This window comes from Chionomys nivalis, chromosome 2 (assembly GCF_950005125.1).
Source record: "Chionomys nivalis chromosome 2, mChiNiv1.1, whole genome shotgun sequence".
Classification (NCBI taxonomy): Eukaryota; Metazoa; Chordata; class Mammalia; order Rodentia; family Cricetidae; genus Chionomys; species Chionomys nivalis.
The window spans coordinates 5,437,212-5,459,387 of NC_080087.1; the positions used below are offsets into that span (position 1 = coordinate 5,437,212).

General features: G+C 47.1%; 1 protein-coding gene across 1 annotated transcript in view; it reads right to left on the reverse strand.

Annotated features, from left to right (window-relative positions):
• Kif25 (kinesin family member 25) overlaps window positions 1–22,176 on the reverse strand; it is a 37,414-nt gene that overhangs the window by 14,771 nt on the left and 467 nt on the right. Inside the window, exons 2-6 of the mRNA XM_057753603.1 lie at window positions 18,935–19,000; window positions 15,164–15,302; window positions 13,416–13,519; window positions 8,936–9,024; window positions 6,466–6,502 (exon numbers count right to left, since the gene is read on the reverse strand). Of these exons, the coding sequence (XP_057609586.1) occupies window positions 6,466–6,502; window positions 8,936–9,024; window positions 13,416–13,519; window positions 15,164–15,302; window positions 18,935–19,000 (435 nt within the window). The remainder of the gene's footprint in view (window positions 1–6,465; window positions 6,503–8,935; window positions 9,025–13,415; window positions 13,520–15,163; window positions 15,303–18,934; window positions 19,001–22,176) is intronic.

Sequence of the window (22,176 nt, forward strand, 5' to 3'; positions counted from 1 at the left end):
AAGACAAGCCTGGGTTGTTCCTAGCCCTAACACGAATATGAATTCACAAATAAAGAGGGAGTGGGGAAAAATAAACAATAGAGTCAAGGAGACAACCTGTGGACATCTGACTCTCCACCTGAAGGGTGAGACCGGGTGGGGGAGATGCTTCCAGAATAATGTATAAGGGGAGCTGATGGACGGGTTCCAAGGGGAGAAGGGTTGGCACACAGACTGACTTTCTGATCCGAGCTCAATCCCTGGGCCCCATGCAAAGGTGGAAAGAAAACTGTGCAGAGTTGTGTGTACACACACACAAGTACAGTTCTTAAAGAAAAGATTCATAGTATGTATGGAGATATACGTATACATCTACGTGAAAAGTGATGCCTGTTTGGGGGCAGAGTTACAAGCTACAGGACCAGCAGCTCTTCACTCTAGACGTGGTCATTTGTATTGTCTACTGCTAAAGGATCCGTGGAGGCAGCAGGAGTACATTGTTCTCCATCCAGTCACCGTCATGGCTCCCAGACGACCCACACACACACATAGTGACATCAGCAGGCACCCCATGATGGCTCCCCTGCCCCCCATACACACATAGGGACATCAGCAGGTGTGCCATGATGGCTCCCCGACGACCCCCACACATACATAGTGACAACAACAGACACACCATGATGGCTCCCCTGCCCCCACCCCCACACACTGACATCAGCAGGCACTCAATGAATCTTCAACTATCTCTGCCATCAGGGCAACACCACAGGCATCCCAGCCATGTAGGCATGGCGGGTTACAAAAGTACTGTCAAACGATGGGCTTTGGCAACTCATCTGAGAGTAGACAAAACTTTGATTGGCCTACAGAGTCTCTGGACATGGTCTCTCCTGCCTGCAGTTTCTGCCCTGTTCAGTGTGGTCATGGCTGGCACTCTCCTGTCCTCATACCAGCACCTTGGGCATTCCACACATCACCAGTTAAAGGCGGTAAGCAGGTACCTGAAGGAGTGACAAGGAAAGTCATTTCCTGCCAGGCCACTGAGGCCTTGCTTTGAGTCCCTAGGTCAGGCAGTAACTTCAGCCAAGATTCAGGAGCACAGGCAGGGTGGGCCAGTCCACAGGACAATGCTGTGCAGGAGAGGCAGAGCTGGGTGACTGTCTGTCCTGTCACAGGACTATCAAATGCCACAGTGGCCTGTGGAGTCACGTGCAAACTTGCACATCTAGGTGGTGATGCCATCAGGGAGACAGTGTACCACGGGTGGCATTTCTGGGAGCCCCTCTTCTCATAGGGTCCACACACTGTGTAGCCATGGCTACCCTACCAGCTGTGCCCCTACATACTGTGCTCTATCCCTGGGTGGCTCTTAATTCTCTTCCTATCTAGAACCCTGAAACATCAATAGGAGCAGACGCCCTGAAGAAACAAGGGCTATAGTGTTTTTTTCTAAGATCAGCCTGACGGCTTCCCCGCAGGCTCTCACTGTCCTCCACTGACCTTTACCTCACTGTGGCAGGACATTTTTACCGTCAGCCACAAGTGACTCCAAGGCCCCAGCATGACACATACCCAGCTATCCTCAAGTGCCTGAGATTTAACCCTAAAGAAAAACAAGTGAAAATGCTAAGGTTTACAATGTCTGTCCCAAACCCCGAGGGATACTGTGTTTGGATACTATCCATGAAAGCTCCCCAGTACCCAGAAGGCTCTTGACCATGTGGAACCATGTAGAACCATGTAGAACGCTATTCCACAATGGATGCCATGCATAGCAGCATCAGAAACTATCCCAAGAATAATGCTCAATTTTTAGCAAGACAGTTTAAATGCTCTTGCCTGCCTGTGCTCCAAATCTCCCCTTTCACATAACTAAATGTCCCTTATTCACATAAACCAGTGACTTCTATTGGCTATTTAAACAGGTTTTGTTTGGTTTTTTGCCCCAGTGTTCATACCCTGGTCCCCTGCAGTACAGTGCTCGTCTGGATGGGAGTCACCAGGGTAACCATGGCCCTTTTCCCAACTGGGCCATGAGAGTCTCTGGACTCACCTGCAAGGAAGCACTTACGTACACACACAGACATACAGACAGACACATGCACACGCACGCACACACACACACACACACACACACACACACGTATGGGGACCAAAACTATGTAGGACAGCTTATTCAAAGTGTCATAGGAATTTAGGAATCCAAGTCAGTGGCAGGAAGAACCTCCACTGCAGTCAGCCGGTGTTTGTTGCAAAGCCAACAAGCTATTCTCCTGAGTCTTTCAAGTAAGAGGTAGATCAAACGAAAAGTGGAAACAAGCAAGCTGTAGGGTTCTCCAGGACAAGGGCAGCCATGTGAATCTGTTCATACTTACAGGGTAAGTTGAGAGGTGCTTGGCACTGAGATCACAGGGAGCCAACAGAAACTCAAACTCTTTAGGTTTTAGGAATAAAAATATCACGAAAGCCAAGAGATACAAGGCCATGAACTAACCACTCACTCACTCAGCAGATAAGATTACATGCAGTCCTAACATGCAGACCTACTTATTAAACAGTTTGCATTCTGCTGATACGTCTTAAACACAACCCAAAATGCCACAATCAAAGGAAATATCTTACTTTGTTGAGTAAGACTTGAAAACACTAAGACCTCCGAATGTGATGAGTGGAATTTTGGCAGGGTCCTGGGAGGTCTGCTAAGGGGTGGTAGAATAAAGAAGCATCACAATCTGATTTCCCCACCAGCTGGAAGAAACCTGCCCAAGGACGTGTTTTCTCAGTGGATAATTCATGAGGGTTGACCAGAAGGCTGCAGGCTAGAAAGGCTACAGTAGGGGCTGTTTAGCCGCTGGTACTCTGAGAGCTCACCTAAGGGATGAGAGAAAAGGCTAGCAACTTGAGAATGGAATGTCTTTGTATTGGGGGGGGGGGTATTGCTTGTTTTTGTTTGTTGCTCTTTTGAGATACAGTGTCACTATGTAGCTCCAGGTGTCCTGGAACTCACCATGTGGTCCAGGCTGATGTGGAACTCACAGAGATTTACCCGCCTCTGCCTTCCAAGATGTGGGATTAATGATGTATACCACGGCAATCAGCTTGGAATGTCTTTAAACCCCAAGTCCTGGAGTCTTTTGTCCGTAAGTCTCCTTTTGCTTGCCTTAGCAATGCTGGTGCTTGAGGCAATACAAAGTGTGTGGGACAGAACAAAATATACTTTGGGGGCTGGTGAGAGGGATCAGAGGTTAAAGGAGCTTGCTGCCAAACTGACAATCTGAGATCTATCCCTGGAACCCGTGTCAAGCTGGGAGGAGAGAAGCAACTTTTGCAAGCTGTCCACTGACATCTGCATATGTCACATACAAAACAAATAAATGTAACAAAGATGGCTTTAAAGAAAAGAATTTTAAAGACCTTAAAGGTGTTTATTTCCAGAGGCTCTGTTAATTTTTGAAACAACTATTATCATACTTTACCCTTTGTAAAAACAAAAAATGTAAGGTCATCAAATCACTGATTAAAACTATTTCCAGGTTGCTGAGATCTATGATACACCATCTTAAGACTGATTTCTATGAAACAAACTTTTAGAGCAGACTGTTGAACCAACAACCTTCAGAGCAGGAACTGGAGAGATGGCTCAGTGGCTAGAAACACTGGCTGCCCTTGCACAGGACCTGGGCTTGGCTCTTAACACCCACAAGGCATCTCCCAGGCATCTGTAACTCCAGTTCTAGAGTATCCAACCCTCTCCTGACCTTTGCAGGCACTGCATACATGCACACCATACACACATACACATGCAGGCTAACCACCACCACGGAGCAGACAAACAGACTCATGCTGCCCGAGTGACCACACTGACTCTTGTAACCTGAGAGAATGGTCAGACTAACTCTAATGCCCTGAGAGAAGGGCCGCACTGACCCATGTGACTCGAGAGAATGGCCACACTAGCTCTTATGACTTGGGAGAGTGGCTGCATTAACCCTCATGACTGAAAGAGTAGCCACACTAATTCTCATGACCTAGACTAGTCACACTGTACCCGTATGTCCTGAGATCTCAAGTTAGATCCCAACTGCCAGTATTAGGAGTCAGTAGCTTTCTAAATTTATTTTGTGATAGCTGCAATAAGTTAGAGCAAAATATAAAACAACCCGGCCCAATATAACTTGCTTTTTAGACTTTCTAACGTGTACACTGACATAGAACTTACAGTGTTAGTATCCAAGACCCTGCGTTAAACACTTAGCCCGCTCAATCTTGTATTCTTGCACACACCTACTTCTCTTTTTTTAGCACAGTCTAAACTGAAAACGAAAACCATCTCAATCTACCTGTAAAGCTACCACGTGCTTCCTCAAAGGACAAGGACTCTTAAAACAATCAACATCTTATTCATCATACCTTGTGAGGTAGGTGCTACTTGAAGAGTGGCTGAGCTCGCCTGCTTTCTGTCGCTAGGACAAAAATAACTGAAGCAGGGTAATGCACCAAGAACTTTGTTTAGATCAGTTTTGTTGTTCAAAGATGAGGTGACCTTGGTGGCTTAACCTTTGTCATAGTTCTACATCACATCATAGTTGGTGTGTGTGCCTGAAAGATCTCATGGTAGGATGAGAAGGGAGAGGCATTGGGGAACAGTTTGTCCCTTTTTATAGCAACCAATTCTTGCTACACAGGCTCCCTCTAGAAGTGACCTAATCACCTTGCAGTAAGCACCATCTTTGTGTGGAGTGTGTGTGTGTGTGTCGCATGAGTGTGTAAGCATGAAGAGACCAAATGAAGACATTAGGTACCTTGTTTCATCACTCTCTTCCTTACTACCTTGAGAAAGGGTTTCATAGAAGTACAGGCTACGAGAATATGCTTGTGCCCCACTGCACACCTATGCTGAGATTATAGCACACTCATACCTGGTTGGTGCTAAGGGTTCATGCTTGCCTAACAAGTACTCTTACCCACCGAGCCATCTTCCCTGCTCCGGGCCCTGTCTCTTAAAGACTCTACCCATTCCCAATATGCCATTTTGGGACCAAGCTTCCAGCACAAGACCCTTTGGAGGATGTTCATATTCAAACAATGACAGCTACAGAACTTGCCATCCCAAGCATGCCACTTTGACAGAAGGGTGACTTCTCATTAAAGGAATCTGAGAACAGAGGGAACAAGGACATCTGACCTTTCTTTCCTCATAAAATTTGGAGATGGAAGCTCCCTGATCTCTCTTTCAAATTTGGAGATGGATACCCCATATAAGGGTGGTTTTCTCCCTGAAGGGAGGTCAGACTTGGGTAAACAACTTTTATATATCATAATATCATACCATACAATACCATACCATATCATATTATTGACTCATGGTCTAGGAAATCATTTATGTTTTTCTAAGTCCCCAGATATCCCCAATACCCTTCACAACTGTGTCTAAGAAAGCCACATGGAAACCACTGTATAATCGGAGTTGTATGTTATAGCCTCTCCCTCCTCTACTCTATCTTTTTTATAATGCATATTTATTTGTTAGGACAATAATATTCATTTTCTAGTGAGGCATCCTCAGTATGCTGGTCTGGAGATAACATCTGGATACAGGTATCATGTGGATAGCATGTGGGCCTGTCATAAGGACATGAGATCATCATATCTCCAGTTCAGTGCATGCTACTATACCTTCACGAAGACTGTCAGCCCCAAGGCCGGCAACACCCACAGAGGACTACTGGAGGGCCCGAATGGCTTCTGGTGATGTTCCAGTTTCATCTTTTGTTCTTAGATGGGATCACCCATAAAAATGAACTTCCCCTCAAAAACTACTTATTTCTACTGAAATGTATTTCTCACGGGAAGGGGACCACAGATGTGTAGTTCTTTCCCTCCACACTTCTCAGTATGTACGGAGGCTCTAGGTTCTGGTGTAAAGGTAGTCAGCGTATCTGAAACAGTGAGGAGCTTAGAGCTTTAGCAACATCTTGTATTTCAGTTGGCTTCAGTCCCACCCTGAGATCTGTTTTCAGCCCAGCATCTCTCGCAGTGCGTTCTGCATGCTGAGTCATGGTTATCATCTGTGAAACCTCCTTTATCATGGATACCGGGGGTCCAGTACAGTCACCTAGGACTTCCCCAACCCATGAGAATAATACATATCCAGCCATAGCTGAGTATTGGGCTCCCATTACTACCAAGAAGTCTGTCTGTAGATAAACCAAGATATCTGAGGAGATTAAGAAGAAAGAGTCAGGCCTACTTCAAATTCAGAATTGTAAAGTCCATAGTTCACTTCACTGCTTTCATATTTTCTTATGACTGAAATCTTAGCACTTGCTTTCTTGGTCTTTTGAACCAGAAGGCCAACACTGGTCAGCATGGTACAAAGAATGAAACCAACGCATGCCCCTTCTATCCGAGTGTAGGGGCCCAGGACGCCGGGATGTGATGTGGCAATGACAGCATCTCTGATGTCACTCACTAGGAACTACTTACGTCATCAACAGCGTGGACCACTTCTCCAGGGGTGGGGCTGCAGAGACAAGACAGCGGTTATCAGAGCGCTATTGTAGGTCACTTCTTCCTGACGTCCAAACTCTACGTACTGGCTATCTTCTTACATCTGCTGCTCTATTTCTACACTGGACTCTGGGTGCTCTCCCCTGATGCTCGGTTCCTGAACCTCTGCTATACACCCCACCTTTCCTTTCACATCCCCACCTTCTGTGTGTGACCCGAGGGTGGGTCAGCTATGGGCTAAGATCCACGCAATAGGTGACTCCCCCCCCCGCCACACACCAGTTTTAGGACAGGAATGATAAGGAAAACAATGTCAGACTGTGTGCCTACAGGAGCTCAATGCCGACAAGAACCAGGAACCTGAAAAACCAGTATGTTTCAAAACAAAAATTGAAGGAGAATAAGCAACCAGAGCGTCAGTGGAGGTTCTGACCTAGGAGGGAAAGGAACAGTCTAGTGACCCAGCCATACTGGAAACATCTGCATCGGAACTATTCGGCATCTGAGTGTGGGATGCAGTGGGGTGACTGAGAAAGCACTTCTGATTGCCTCAGTTTGCACCATTTAGACCGAAGATTTGGGTGTGTGTGTGTGACTGCTATACCCTACAGATGGGCACAGCTGGACAGTGTAACAGAAGCAAGCCTGTGAATAGGATGTGAAAGGCGCCTTCAGGAGAGCTCACGGCTCTTCAGAACTAAGTCTCACAGGACACGCTCTTCAGGACTAAGTCTCACAGCTCACGGCTCTTCAGGACTAAGTCTCACAGGACACGCTCTTCAGGACTAAGTCTCACAGGACACGGCTCTTCAGGACTAAGTCTCACAGGACACGCTCTTCAGAACTAAGTCTCACAGGACACGCTCTTCAGGACTAAGTCTCACAGGACACGCTCTTCAGAACTAAGTCTCACAGGACACGCTCTTCAGGACTAAGTCTCACAGCTCACGGCTCTTCAGGACTAAGTCTCACAGGACACGCTCTTCAGGACTAAGTCTCACAGCTCACGGCTCTTCAGGACTAAGTCTCACAGGACACGCTCTTCAGGACTAAGTCTCACAGGACACGCTCTTCAGGACTAAGTCTCACAGCTCATGGCTCTTCAGGACTAAGTCTCACAGGACACGGCTCTTCAGGACTAAGTCTCACAGGACACGCTCTTCAGGACTAAGTCTCACAGGACACGGCTCTTCAGGACTAAGTCTCACAGGACACGCTCTTCAGGACTAAGTCTCACAGGACACGGCTCTTCAGGACTAAGTCTCACAGGACACGCTCTTCAGGACTAAGTCTCACAGGACACGCTCTTCTCCAGCCGCAGCTTTGGACAAACAGCTATGGACAGTGTTGTGAAAGCATCTTATGCTCCACAGCTAGCAGAATGGAAGACTTGAGAAGAAAAGATCTCTGCCACCACTGAAAACAGAGACAATAGTTGGGTCTTGGCCATATTGCTTCAAGATGTGTGTTTGAATCCTAGCACCCATACTAGCCCGTCCAGGTCTTGCATATCTATAACACGTTAGGGATAAGATAGGAGGAAGCATGGGGCTCGCTGGGAGCCAACCAAGTGAAAAGTCAAGCTCCAAGCTCAAGGAGAAACGCTACCTCCAAAGAACATGACAGGAATGACAGAAGAGGGTACCCAGCACCCTGCTGTAGCATGTGTGCATGCACCTATACAAACATGTACACGTGCAACACACACACATGGACAAGAGATGGCATGTGTCACACTAGGAGTGTGTAATAGAAACAGAAAAGTCTCAGCGAGGCCTCTCAGAAGAGTAAAACTGTTATGGGATGGGACAACAGGATCCAATGCATGGAGCAGGCCAGGGAGTCGACACCCACTGCAGACCCAAGAAGACCAGCCTAGCCCAGGGATAGGGGACAAAGAAATGAGAGGATAGGAGCAGACACGAAAGGAAGGAGGCTTCTTAGGAGAATGGGACATGGGACACCGGACACGGGACATGTCCTGCTGAGCTCAGTCAGCAAGTACTCATTTTGTTTTATACTATCACCACCAAGACTTCTTGTGAGTCAAAAGTATCAACTATCACAACTTGACATTCCTTAGCCTTGATGAGAGAAGTCTCTAGAAGGAAGGATGAAGGGATGTCCCCTTTGGTACAACCTAAAGGGGAGGTTAGGTGGGGTGGGACCCTGCTACTGGACAGGACAGAGACAGCCCAATGGATAAGCTTATGCAGATAGATATCTGGCCACAATGAAAGCTGCTCTCCCTGGGTCTGCCCTGCATCATCAACACGGAGAGCCATCCCAAAAGTCAGCTTCACTTAGGCGTCAGGAGCTGCTCCAAGCATAGGGCTGGGAGCACAGGGGAATGCAATTCCTGCCACTATCCTAAGCCTTTCTCTTCCCTTGAGTTGGGATAGCCCCGACCCAAGCCATGCACAGACAGAAAGTGAAAGTCTATTACCAGTTCTGGGAAGTCGGGCCAACCAGCTCCTCATCAACCGACACAAAGGGGCGAATGCGACAGTGGACTCGGATGTTTCCTTTCAGCTCCTACAACAACAAAGAACTCTCAACACTGCCCTGACCTCTGAGGTTTCCCACAGGGTCGCCAGCTCGGTGCTACTCAGGGTTTTTTTATTCAACCTTAACAGATTTGTTCCTTAAGTAGCAACAAAAATCCATTTCCTAATATCAAGGGGCTAACTCTCTCAGGCATTTTGGGAGGAATTTCAAGAATTTGGCTTGTGGTTTGTGCCCTGACCCTCCAGGGGATCATCCAGATGACAATATGATTTACCACCTAGAACACAACAAAATGAAGTGACCTGTGCTCACAGCACACAGCCTCCTCCAGGTCAGAGGGAGCAGATAAAGGTAGGATTTAGGTTGTTGTGTGGATACTGTCCACATAGCACTCAATGCTGGTCTTTACTGCTGACCTCGAGGAGCCTGCTGCTCAGACTGCACTAGTGCCCCAGACCCTGTAGGGTGTTTGACACCTGGGGGATTGCCTTGAAGCATTCCAAAGCATCCCGAGCTCAGCCATGACGTCACCGCTTTCTAGCCGTTCACTCAGTTCAGTCTCACTGCTGCCCAGGTGCCTGGAGCCGGCAGAGTCTGGCTGGTTTCTTTCTTTCCATGGAACCACTGCGGTTCCTAACCCAGCAGGCCTCCAGTTAACGTTCTTGGAGCCCTCCCTGGCTTGCCAGTTTTGACTCACATAGCTGACTCGGGCTGGAGACAACCAGTCAGCATACCTAGTAACCAGGCATCCTGTAACCAAAAGACTGGATGCCCTTCAGATAGCCTTGGTTCTTCCACCCAGCCCCACTCCCCATTGAAAAACACTCAGGAAAATGCGAGGACCATTAGCACACCAGTAACTGTGGTAGGAAAGACTCACATGGAAAAGCAGCCCTGGAAAGCTTCAACAAGGTACGACTAGGGGCTGGCAAGTGAGAGACAGGGAGAGGAGGTGGGACCCAACCAACCCATACATGCAGAGTTTAGGCACCACCCTAGAAAGGGGGTAGGGAGGATGGGATGGTCAACACTTGGGCAGAGGAGTCCAGCAGTCAAGATGCTACAACTAAAGCAGAAACCATTGCCTGCATTTGTCTGGAAGTCATCAAGGTGGCCTAATGATATCCATAGCTTGTGGGATAATCTTTTTTGTACACTGTGAAGATGTATCTCAGCCTAAGGCACCTTCTGATTGGTTTAATAAAGAGCTGAATGAACAATAGCTGGGCGTGAGAGACTAGGTGGGACCTCCAAGAAGAGAGGAATTTGGGGAGAATCTGAGGCACTGGGGATTTTGCCAGAGAGACACATAGGGAGTCAGATGTACAGAATGGAGGAGGGTAAAGAGCCACATGGCAGAGAGTAGATGAATATAAACGGCTAATTTAAGTCTTAAGGGGTAGTTGTAAACAAACCTAAGCTAAGAAGACCATGCTTTTATAATTAATAAGAAGTTTCTGTGCCATTATTTGGGAGCTGGTAATACAAAGAAAGTCTGATTACAATAGTTACTCAAACATGACCTCACTCTCAGAACCTGTGTGGACTCAGGGTGCATCGTTGCTGTGGGGACCCTATGCTCTTCTGCATCTGTCACCCACGCCTGTCTGGCTTCCTGTATCTAAAGCAGGCTCAGCCCATCAACACTGTCTCATCCTTTTCAATTTTCCATCATCCTCAGCTACAGGAAATTTGCCTTCTCACATCAAAGGCATCAGGAAAATGAGGGCACACAAAGCCGTGGCAGAGCCTAGTGGGTATTCGTGAACACTGCGGAGAGCCCTCCGCACACGGCCAGGCTCCTTCTCTCTTCTCCCGCGAGCTTTCTGGCTGGGTACTGAGGAGATCAGTGGGTGGTATACTTCAGCCAGCTGGTCAGCACATCTGGAACCTGTCTGTCTGTATGGCATACAGTACTGCCCCAAATGCTTACAAGTAGGCTCTGTGCACCTGCCCAGGTCTTTAGGACCTGGAGAGAAGTGGGAATGCCTTGTTTTCATGAGCTCTTGTTGGATTCTCCAGGGAGGGGGATGGTGTGGAAAACCCTTCTGGATATGTGTTGCTTTTATTGATTAATGAATAAAGAAACTGCCTTGGCCTGTGATAGGGCAGAGGAGAGCTAGGTGGAGAAAATTAAAATGAATGCTGGGAGTATTTGATTGAAAGTGAGACCCAAGCCCTCTAACACCCCTATATCCAAGGAGTCTGGGATGAATGATTGGAAGCGTCACCCCAGCCCCTGGCCTGGGAGTTACTTTGGTCTGGACTCCAACTCCCAGCCTGTCAAGCACTGACCCCTTCCCGGGGAGGGTCAGGACCATGTCCACTGGCTATTTAGGCTCAAGGACCACGTGGTCTACAGGGTTTGTGTGGGCTCCTCTCCCTGCCATGCTGTCTCACGCCACCAGAGACTGCTGCATTTATTAAACATGGGCATTGAGCCGGGCAGTGGTCGTGCACAACTTTAATCCCAGCACTCGGGAGGCAGAGACAGGAGGATCTCTGTGAGTTCGAGGCCAGCCTGGTCTACAAGAGCTAGTTCCAGGACAGGAACCAAAAAGCTACGGAGAAACCATCTCGAAAAATAAAAAATAAATAAATAAATAAATTTGGCCTAATCTGGTTTAATTGGAGTTATTTGCGTCGGTGGCTTTTCTTAAGATTAAACCAAACAGGGAGAAAGAAGGTGGAGTCAAGAGACACCATGGAGCCACCAGAGGAGAAAGACACAAGCTGCCAGCTAGAACCTTGCCAGTAGGCCATGAGTCTTATGGAAAATATAAAATAATAGAAAAGGGCTAACCAAAGACATAAGAGCTAGCTAACAATACGCTTAAGTGATTGGCCAAGCAGTGATTTAAATAATATAGTTTCTGAGTGGTTATTTTGAGTCTGGGCAGCCAGGAACAAACAAATGGCCTCCTACAACAGGGGAACTTTTTCTTTAAGAACCAGCAGTGCTGTGAAGATCAAAATGTGTGTGTGTGTGTGTGTGTGTGTGTGTGTGCATGTGCACACATACTTGGTTTTTTGATGTGGGATTTTCCTCTGTATACTATAAATATGTTTTATTACCATTGGTTACTGAAGAAACTATTTCGGCCAATGGTTTAGTAGATAAAGTCAGGCGAGAAATCTGAACAGAGATATATATATATAGAGAGAGAAAGTAGGCAGAGCCAGAGAGATGCCATGTAGCTGCTGAAGCAGAAAAATGCCAGCCACCGGCCAGAACCTTACTGGTAGGCCACAGCCTCACGGTGATAAACAGATTAATAGAAATTGGTTAATTTAAGATGTAAGAGTTAGCTAGAAATATGCCTAGTCATTGGCTGAACAGTGTTGTAATTAATAGAGTTTCTGTGTGATTATTTGGGTCTGAGCAGCTGGAAAACAAACAAGCAGTCTCTGCCTACATTTTTGTTGTTGTTTTAGTCTGCTTTTCTTTTTAAGAGAAAGAAAGAGAACATAAAATTGGGTAGGTAGGAAGGTAGGGAGGACCTGGGAGGGTTTGGGAAAGGGGAAAAACATGATCAGAAATATGATACAGGAAAAGAAATTTTCAATTAAAAAAGTGATTTAAAAAAAGACAAAATTCCTTAAAATACTTTAGCCAATGCTTGCTAAAGTACAAGTACCCGGAAACTATCCTCTAAGGCCAGCGTTCTAAACACTGAAACAGGTAAGCAGATGGTTCTCAAGGACTGTGGAAGTCCAGGGGACCTGTGTCACCAGAAGCTGACACATAGGCCTTGGGAAATTAGTAACTGGGGTTCAGAGGCACTAAGAAAAACACACCATGGAAATCACCTTTGAAAAGTTGGCCAGATGAACGACAGACCTTAGCTGCTCGTGTTAGTGTGTGGAGGCCTGAGTTTGAACTGCTGGTCTTCCAAGGGACCTTATGTCTTACGCCTCTTGGGAAGGCAAGAGATCCTTGCATCCTCCTCTGTGGTTGAGGGAGGCAGAGCAAGACTTTGGAGGGAGAAAGCTGTTTGTGAGACCCCAGGGACCCTGAGGTTCTGGGGTTCTTATATCCTGAAAAAGTTGCCCCCTACTCACCTGTCCCACACCTCATCAGCTTAACTGTCAGTCTCAGGTGTTGCCAATGTGATCATAGTACCGAAAGAGACCACAGCTACGGGTGCTCTTAATCCCAATACTCTGGTGAACCTCTTTGCCTCCATCACTGCTTCTTGGCTGAGCAGAGTGGCCAGTGGTGGAGAGGATGCTTGATCCTGACAATTTCTGGCTTTCTCTCACTTCCTCGGCCCTACCTTGGGCTGTGACTCCTGCCCACAGGCATTCCTATGGGATTCTAGCAATTTTGGTCAGCTGTCACTCAGGTGAGGCCTCACGCTCATCCTTGGGCATATTCCGAGTTGCTGAACCTCTGTGCTGGCAACGCAGGCACTCACCACCAGGCTGTTATGGAGGGCCTTCCTCCTCTGCTGCTCCGAGTGGTAGCGTGACTCCAGTTCCTGCAAGCACTGCTGTAGGTGTGTAGCCTCTGACTGAGAAGCTGCAGGGACAGGTCACCCCCAGGTTACAGTCCGGTTCTCAGGAGGAGACTCTGTGGTCTCCTAGCGAAGAAAAGTTTAAATCATAAGGAGGTTGGTGTGTGTTTGGGGGGAGGGGGGGCTGTGGGCCACAATGGGTTCTCCAGCTGAGGTTCTGGGTGCTCAATGCTCATGGTAACTAGTGATTCCCAAGGAGTCCTGGTCTAATGGCCACCCACTGGGAGCTGACATGTCCCCAGCTTGAACTTGCTCAGGTTATACAGGTTTCCATGAGGTCGCCCCTCTGTGTGGGACAAGGACATGTAGCAGAAGTTGGGCTGACTTCTGGCTCTTACTACACATCTTGGGACCCAACGTTTTCTCTGTCCTATCCGGATGACCCTGCTTTTACAGGAAGACCCACACTGCTTCACACAGACTCCTGGTGCCTGTCTCCGACACAGCAGAGGTGAGCAATCTACACAGACGCTCTTCAGCTTGGCTCACTGCTGGCCTCTCATCTTCCTCGGCCTACAACATGAACTGCTGCTGCCCGCTTTCCTGTCAGAGTTATGGAGTAGGGCTGCTTGAGCAAGGGACGTTGGTGAAGGGGACATGCTGTCTTAGTTGACTAGGACCTTCTGGGACTCCCCCACCCTTGGCAACATGAGGAACAACAGCCCAGGATGCCCTCCTGGCTGCATTTCCCAGGCACAGCATGTACAGCGCTCCTGTGGGTAGTGATTGATGGCCATAAAATCATTCCACATGCATATCAGCATTTCCTAGGGAGTTTGTCATGATTCGCTCCCGCTCCTCCTGGGAAGGATGATTGACTCTTCCCATGCAGCAGGCAAGTGAAGACCATACATGTGTACTATATACACACTACACATACTACCCATGTACACAGACCAGACACTCTACCTGTATTCATCATGCACAGCACACGCACCATACATGAACATATGTACACATATCATACATACAACCATACACATGAATACACTATAGACCACACATATACATGTAACACATACACATATACCACACACATGTGCACATGTATCCAAGCATACCATTCACACATATGTATGCACACATACATATGCACACCTACAAGGCCTCAGGAACTGCCGGAAGGCTTCTGACATGAAATGAACTGTACTATGGAGACTACTGTGAGATCCCAGGGCAATCGCTATCTAAGCTAAGATGCTAGCCTAACCACAGAGCACGTTTTGATGCACCTCTTGAAATAGCAGCATGATGATCAGCTTCCCTTAGGACTTGCCACAGGTGTGGACTGCATGGCACTGGGGAATAAACGGGGCTCTTGTACACGCAGTGCTGCTGGAGGGAGACAAGCGGGACTTCTGGATGTGACAACTGGACGGGCAGAAGAGAACTCGTCACCTCCTAGTTTGGAGGAAATCTGACGCAGGAAGCTCATGGCCCTGAACATCACAGTTGAGAACATGCTATGTGGGTGTCGGGGGGAAGGAGGTGAGCTACAGGGCAGGTAGGCAGACCGTCAAACACGGGAGGGAGTGTCTCATCATGGTGTGAGTGGCACAGTATTTGTTATTGCCATCACTTAGCATATGCTAGGAGTAAAAAGACATGGGCTGGGGTCCCAGGCTGGTCACTGTTCACAGAGGTCTCACCTCGAAGAGCCTCATTGCTCAGCTCTGCCCTCTGTACAACAGCCGCTACGTCAGACAGGCAGCTCTGGTACTCCTCCTGACAGCTTTGTAAGAGCACCAGGAAAGAATTCCGAAACTCCTTGACATCTTGTTGAAGCTTCTGTGTAATCAAAGCACAGTTAGCACAACTGATCATGCTATTATCAGCCACTACAGTCTAACTGTACAACCGATCATAAAAGCCCATAGGATACAGAAGCGGCCTACAGCCAGCAATCCTGAAGTGACCTGTTATGAAGTAGGGGCATGTAAGGCGGTGGTTCTTCGACAAATAACGCAGGGTGAGTGTTCACCGCAATTCCCTTCAGAAGTTCTTTTATGGTTTTTTTTTTGTTGTTGTTATTTTCATTTGTTTGTTTTGTTTTCAGACAGGGTTTCTCTGTGTAACAGCCCAGGTTGTCCTAGAATTCTTTGTAGACCAGGCTGGCCTTGAACTCAAAAAGATCTGCCTGCCTCTGCCTCCCAAGTACTGGGATTAAAGGCGTGCGCCACCACTGCCTAGCTCCCTCCAACAATTCTAACTCAATATAGTGCTTTGAGAGCAGCTCATGATTTCATATATTCCATATTATTAAGGTTCTTAGGAAATACAAACCCAAGTTATATGACCAGTCTCTGTAATACAGCTCACTGTGCCATCATGGACATCTGACCCATTTAACAACCTCATCATTTTGGTGGAGCACTGGGGCTGTGTGAAGCAAGAGCAAAGCTCTGATGGGCTGTCCAGACCAACTTCTGGAGGTCTCATTACCATGAACTCAGGCCAGTAGGAAGCAATTGCCGTATCTGTGTGCGTGATAGAGTTCCAGAAACAGCCTGCATCCAAGTTTTCAGGGAACTTGGGGAACAATGCAGCTAATATCCTGTGCGTCATGTCACACATGCCCTGTCCAACCCCAGCTGCGATCCCAAGGACTTTCAGCGTGATGATTTGACGATGAACAGACGAAAGGATGTGGTATGGTTTAGCAGTCACTCTCAATGACACATGATAGCATGCTATGTGAGCTTAACCATATGCTTTTTCTCTTTAGTTAGGAATAATGGAGTTTGCTTCATGAACAGAAGGAAAAAATGGCAAAGCTAAACTGAATCAAGGTGCTTTATCACATAAAGCAGACAGCTGTGAGCCTATTCAAAGATAGGCTGGCTTTACTAAGGTGGGGGAGAATCTGTGAGTGCTATCTGAATCCCTTCTGAACAGACACAGCTTCAACCTTCACATCTGACCATGACAGGTTAATCCTGTTTGCAGATGGATTTTTTTTCCTGTTTCCCAGCCTGGTCACATTGTTTTTAACATAAGGTAGAACAATGTTTTTAATCAACGGTATAAAAATATCTACCACAATCTCACATTGAAACTTGCCAAATATTCTAAGTGAGATAGCTGCTTTCCTGGCTTTTCCCTCAGAAGTCACTGATAGTTTAAGGGCAGCTCGTATACAATGCTGGGGCATGGGATACTTACGTTATTACAAACACTTTCTAGCACTAAACTTTAAAATAACCACTGTGGGGGCTGAAGAGATAGTTCAGCAGTTAAAGAGCACTCGGGGTTCAGGTTCCCAGCACTCACATAACTGTAACCACAATCTCAGGAGATTGGATGCCCTCTTTTCCCCGGCACACATATGGTCATAGACAGACTTGCAGGTAAAAGACCCACACATAAAAATAACAACTGTGACTTATGAGGCTAAGTCTCCACTGCTGCCATCTCAAGTCATTTGTCTACCGGCCAAAAGCTACTCATATCTCATCTTCGCTCAGATGCTAATCGTGCTGTAGGCTTTCTTTACTGAGCAGGGGAGCTGAACCCGTCTGAGAGAGCTTTGTTGAGCCTCTTCTGACACACATGCTCTCCTAAGCCCTACGCCACTCAGCATTCCGTGCACGCATGGTGATTTTGGCAGTGCTGAGGTCACTTCTGCCCTAGTCAGGCAGTGAGCTGGAGGAAGGCTGCATGGGTGCTTCCCTGCTGACACTGCCTTGTTCTGAGCAGAGCGTCGTGCCAGGCCTCACGCCTGCTCCTGTTCATCCTTTCCTGGTACACAGAGAAAGAAAATACAATGTAAGGTTTTAAAACCTTGAAAACACCGCAGGTACCTTCCCCCAAGAAAAGGAAACTGATAGTCCATGATACACACTACACAGGAAGAGAGAAGCCAATGGAGCTTAAACTAGAGTGGGGAGAGTCAGGAAAGGAATCCCAGGAGCGTGGACAGTTCAGGGTTAGGGGTCGTGGGGCTAGGCCAGGAGGCACTGGCCAGGTAGAAGGGACAAAGCCCAAGCCAAGGCTGCGAGTGACAGACCTCAGGAGAGAAGTGACAGGAAAAGGAGTGCCAACCTGCAGAGAGGCCAAGGGCTTGGGCATTCAATTGAGGGCAGTGCCAAAACCAGCAAAGGTTTCTGGATTTCTGTGGAGCACTGCAGGAGGTAACAGAAAGTACTCCCTGTGGCATGCTAGAAGGAACATCTAAGACTTAAGGAGGGCAGAGAAAATATCCAGGCTCCAGGACAAGACAGGGCTGGCCAGACTTCTATACTGGCTTCCGCAGGTGTCAGTGAAAAGGCCCCAAACAAAGAAGGTGATGACTGTGGGTTCTGCCTCATTCTGTTGCTTTCCTGTGTGTTTCCATTGTCTTTATAAGCAGTGGATGTCGGCAGGCCCAGCCTCTCAGAGACACCAGCCACACATCTCAGTGAGCCACACTTGTGCTCACCCTAGCCAAGAGCTCATTTTCAGGCAGAGAAGCCCTCACTCTTTAGAGCAGAGAAGAAAGCAGGACCTGAGCCTCTGATGTGCTCCTGTGATGGAGACAGTGTCTGAACTCCTATGGAAGGGCCCTGTCCAACACAAACTTCTAGTTTCTGCTCAGTCCCTGATTGACCCTGAGAGCAGATAAGTTCCCTCAAATAGGATGGAAGAGAGCAGAAGGTGCTCCTGGGGATGTCCAGCAATCCGTTGTAGACAGAATGAAGGGCTGTGGCTGGGTCAGGTCTGTCTGCTGGACTGGTATGGAACTGTTCAGAAGTAAAAAGGCCCTAAGGGAAACTGAAAAGGGGGGCTTAGGAACAAGCTTCCATAGCTTGATTAGGGGCTACACTGCCCGTCCAAGACTTACGCTGACAATGTCTACTGCGGTGATATAAAGGCAGGGTGAAATCATAAAGACTCTACCCTCATAAATGGACAAGGCTAGACAGCGATTTGCTCATCCACTCTACCACATGAGGACATCTAGGCAGTGCCAATTAGAGGAATGAGCTGGCCATAGACATCAAACCTGAAGTGCCTTAATTTTGGACTCCAAAACTGAAAGTAACAAATGTTCCTTGTAAATAATAGGGAGTCTCAGGTATTTTGTTACAGCGACATAAAGTCTGTAGCAGTTGTGTATCTGCAGACTTAGTAAACACTGAATTGTACAACTTAACGTGGAGGACTTCATGATGCACAAATTATACAACGAACCTGCTAAGAAACAGCTGCTGGGTGTATCATTAATGGATTATTCCTTAAAAACTTGTGAGCACCAAGATAATTTAGGATTCATTCCCATTCCAGCATAGGATGACATGCTAAGTGTCACCTGGAGAGTTCATTCTACCTCACTGAATAGTACAGAAGATCAAATGAAAGTCGCATGTACAGGAGCTGACTCCAAACACTACTCATGCTGGGTATGTTGGTCTATCAGTGTACAAGACACAAGAAAATGTTACCTCTGCCAATTTCAGGTGCAGAATAGCATTTTCTGTTTCCAGTTCAGCTATTCTTTCTTCTTTGACCTACAACCAAGGATCCAAACAGAAAACCCATCAACACAGCGCTTGCTTGGTCACACGGAAATACTGTGAATGCACAGAGAGCACAAGAAAGAGCGGGAACAGTCCCAACAAAGAACTGCTGAGAAGGTCGGCCGTCAGATCGCTCAGCAGCCCACCTCAGGGAGGCCTGGCCTGCTCTCCCACCCACACCCCTGGGTGTGGGCTGCCCTACCAAGGGCGGTCCTGACACTATCAGCGGCAGCCCCATGGACTTACCAGGTGTGCAAACTCCACACTCTATCCTCTGGTCAGAAAGGTACCAGAGAGCAGTGCTGGGGAGTGGAGAGTTTACAGAGGAAGCCATAAAATCAGAAGCCTTCACAAAACAAAAACAGCCAGGCAGTGGTGGCTCACACCCTTAATCCCAGCACTCAAGAGGCAGAGGCAGGCCGATCTCTGTGAGTTTAAGGCTGGCCTGGTCTACAGAGTGAGCTCCAGGGCAGTCAGGGCTATGCAGAAAAACCCTCAACCAAAAGAAAAAAATTATGTATATGTATTTATATTATATATAGAATTTAATTATATATAAAATATATATGTATATTAATATATATATATACATATATATATAATAAAAAGCCCCAAACAGGTCCCTGAAAAACCCCAACCCTCAACATTGTGTGTGTGTGTGTGTGTGTGTGAGAGAGAGAGAGAGAAAGAGAGAGAGAGAGAGAGAGAGAGAGAGAGAGAGAGAGGTGGGTAGTCTTGGAAGGTCAAGGAGAAGTTGAACAGAGGTTGAACTCAGGAAGGAAGGTAGAGCATAGACCACTGTAAAGTGCATGTTTAACTCCCACATATGACTGGTCCAGGTGTGTTCATCTTACTGGGGGCTCAGTGTCCAAATTGTGGATGTATCAGTCCACCCTGCTGAACATACAGTCTCTGGAATTAAAGATCGGTACCCTGCTGGTGCTCCAGCCTTCACAGAGAATAAATTAAGTCCCTCTTCCTAGGGATCCCATCATTCCTGCAAGGCACTGTCTTTCCTGCAGGAGATTCGGTCCTTCCTTTCATAGGTCTAGTCATTTTTGCTAGACTCAGTCCCTCTTGCAGGGACTTCAGTTTCCAGATGGAGATGCTGTCCCTCCTGTTAGAGAATTGCTCTCTAAATCGGCTCACAAAGAATCTATTATCATTAAAGATAAAATATTTTATGTAACTGTGACTATATAAATCCCAAACCTAGGATTTACATTGCATAAACTGTTAAATTTCTTTAATATAAAAAATATCTGGAATGTTTTGATGAAATTTACTTAATTTATAGATTTCAAACTGTAATAGCAGCTGCAGTTATAAGTCTGGTATGTTTTGTTAAATTTATTTCAAAATATTTTGATTTTTTTGAATGGTATTGCACATGGAATGTTTTCCTAATTTTACTTGTGTTCATTGCTAGAACATAGAAATGCCATTTGTTTCTGCAGATGGATGCTATGTTCTTTGGTCTTGTATAACTCACTTTTTAATGTAAAAGGTTTTAGCACATTCCTTAGAACCATACCTATATGGCTCCATCTGCAAGAAGACTGCTTTATTCTTCCTCCTGATAAAAATACCTTTTCCTAGTTTTTGTCCCTAAATGATCGAGCTATTCTACCAGGAAAATGCTGTGCAGCAGTACCAGTCAGATGAGTTCACCATGAACCTGGGACACAAGCATTCCCAAGTCTGGGCCAATCAGAACGGGGCTAAGAGAAGTCTGTGAGGACAATCCTTTCAGGTTTGCTCTGACCCTAGGTCTCTCCAGTGTCTCTGCTAGACCACAGTGTAACCTGTGGCTTATTATGGAGTGTAACTCCCACCCCCTAATTCATATGGGGAAGTATAAGTCTCAGCAGGCATCTTAGCAGGAGACATTGGAAGACAGTGCCTACAAGGTAATTGATTCAAAGCCTTGAGTGTAGGTTCTTTTGTAATTTCATCAGTGTCTTTCTGAACGGACTCCAGGACACCATGGGGAAGCAGCCACCTGCAAACCAAGATTTCTAGCCGCATACAGAAACTTCTGCAGTTGGAGAGGCAGTCCTCCATGAGTGAAATGCATTCTTGTGTGCGTGTGAGCCTGCAACCCACTGCTGCAGACCCACATCTCCTGTGAGAGCTCCCATCTACCCTTACTCATGGATCACGCCACCAGCAAGGCTCGAGCCTCCTCTGAGCTTCTAGCCTTAGCTCACCGTGCAGCCAGTACACCACAACTGCCGTGGGGTAAAAACTACATCTCAGACTTCTTGGCCTGCTTGGGACTGCGTGATGGGAGCCCGCACACTCAGCTTACTCCAGTGTTGGATTGGTGAGAAGGACTTTTCCTCATGGGTCATGAGCTGAGTGCTGAGGCACAGGGCCCTAGGATGAAGCTTCTGTATAGCTGAGCTGGGGCTTGAATGGAAGAAGAAAAATGTGCTATCCTCAAAAAATTTAGCCCTTTTTGCTGGAACAAATGCTTCCTCCTTCAATGTGCACTTTTCGGCAAATTCGCAAAGATCTGAAATGCTGCCTGTACCCCTCCCTCACCAGTGTTCCCTGAGCTCATCTTTTACCCTGGAAGCCTTGTCCTTCAAGGTGCAGCTTATGCGGTCAGCTGTGTCCCTCTGGCCAGGAACCACTATCTGCTACAAAATGTCACTTTGTTTGCTTGTATTGTTCTTTTTCGAGACAGGGTTTCTCTGTGTAGCCCTGGCTGTCCTGGAATTCGCTCTATAGACCAGACTGGCCTCAAACTAAGAAATCTGCTGGTTTCTGCTTCCCAAGGGCTGGTATTAAAGGTTTGTACCACTACCACCCAGGAAACTGACATTTTAAAAAAGCAAATCAGACCATGTCCTCCCTCCGGTGAGATCACTTCTGTAGTGCCTCCAGGACTGGTAGAGCAGAGCCTTAAGGTGTCTGTCACAAGCCTGTGTGGCCTAAGCTCCTGTTCCCTCAGCCTCTATGTTGCTTCTAGTGTACCACCAAGGCCTAGCTGGTCACTTATCACTCTCCGCGGAGACCTCTCTCTTCTAAGCCCTCAGGTCTAATCCCTACAGACCACCCGTGTGGTGTTGATTATGGATCTTGTAAGGTTCGGGATCCCTGCTCAGCATGGTATTTATATTTGTTTACTTTACCAATCTATTTGTTCTGCTGTGTGCTCT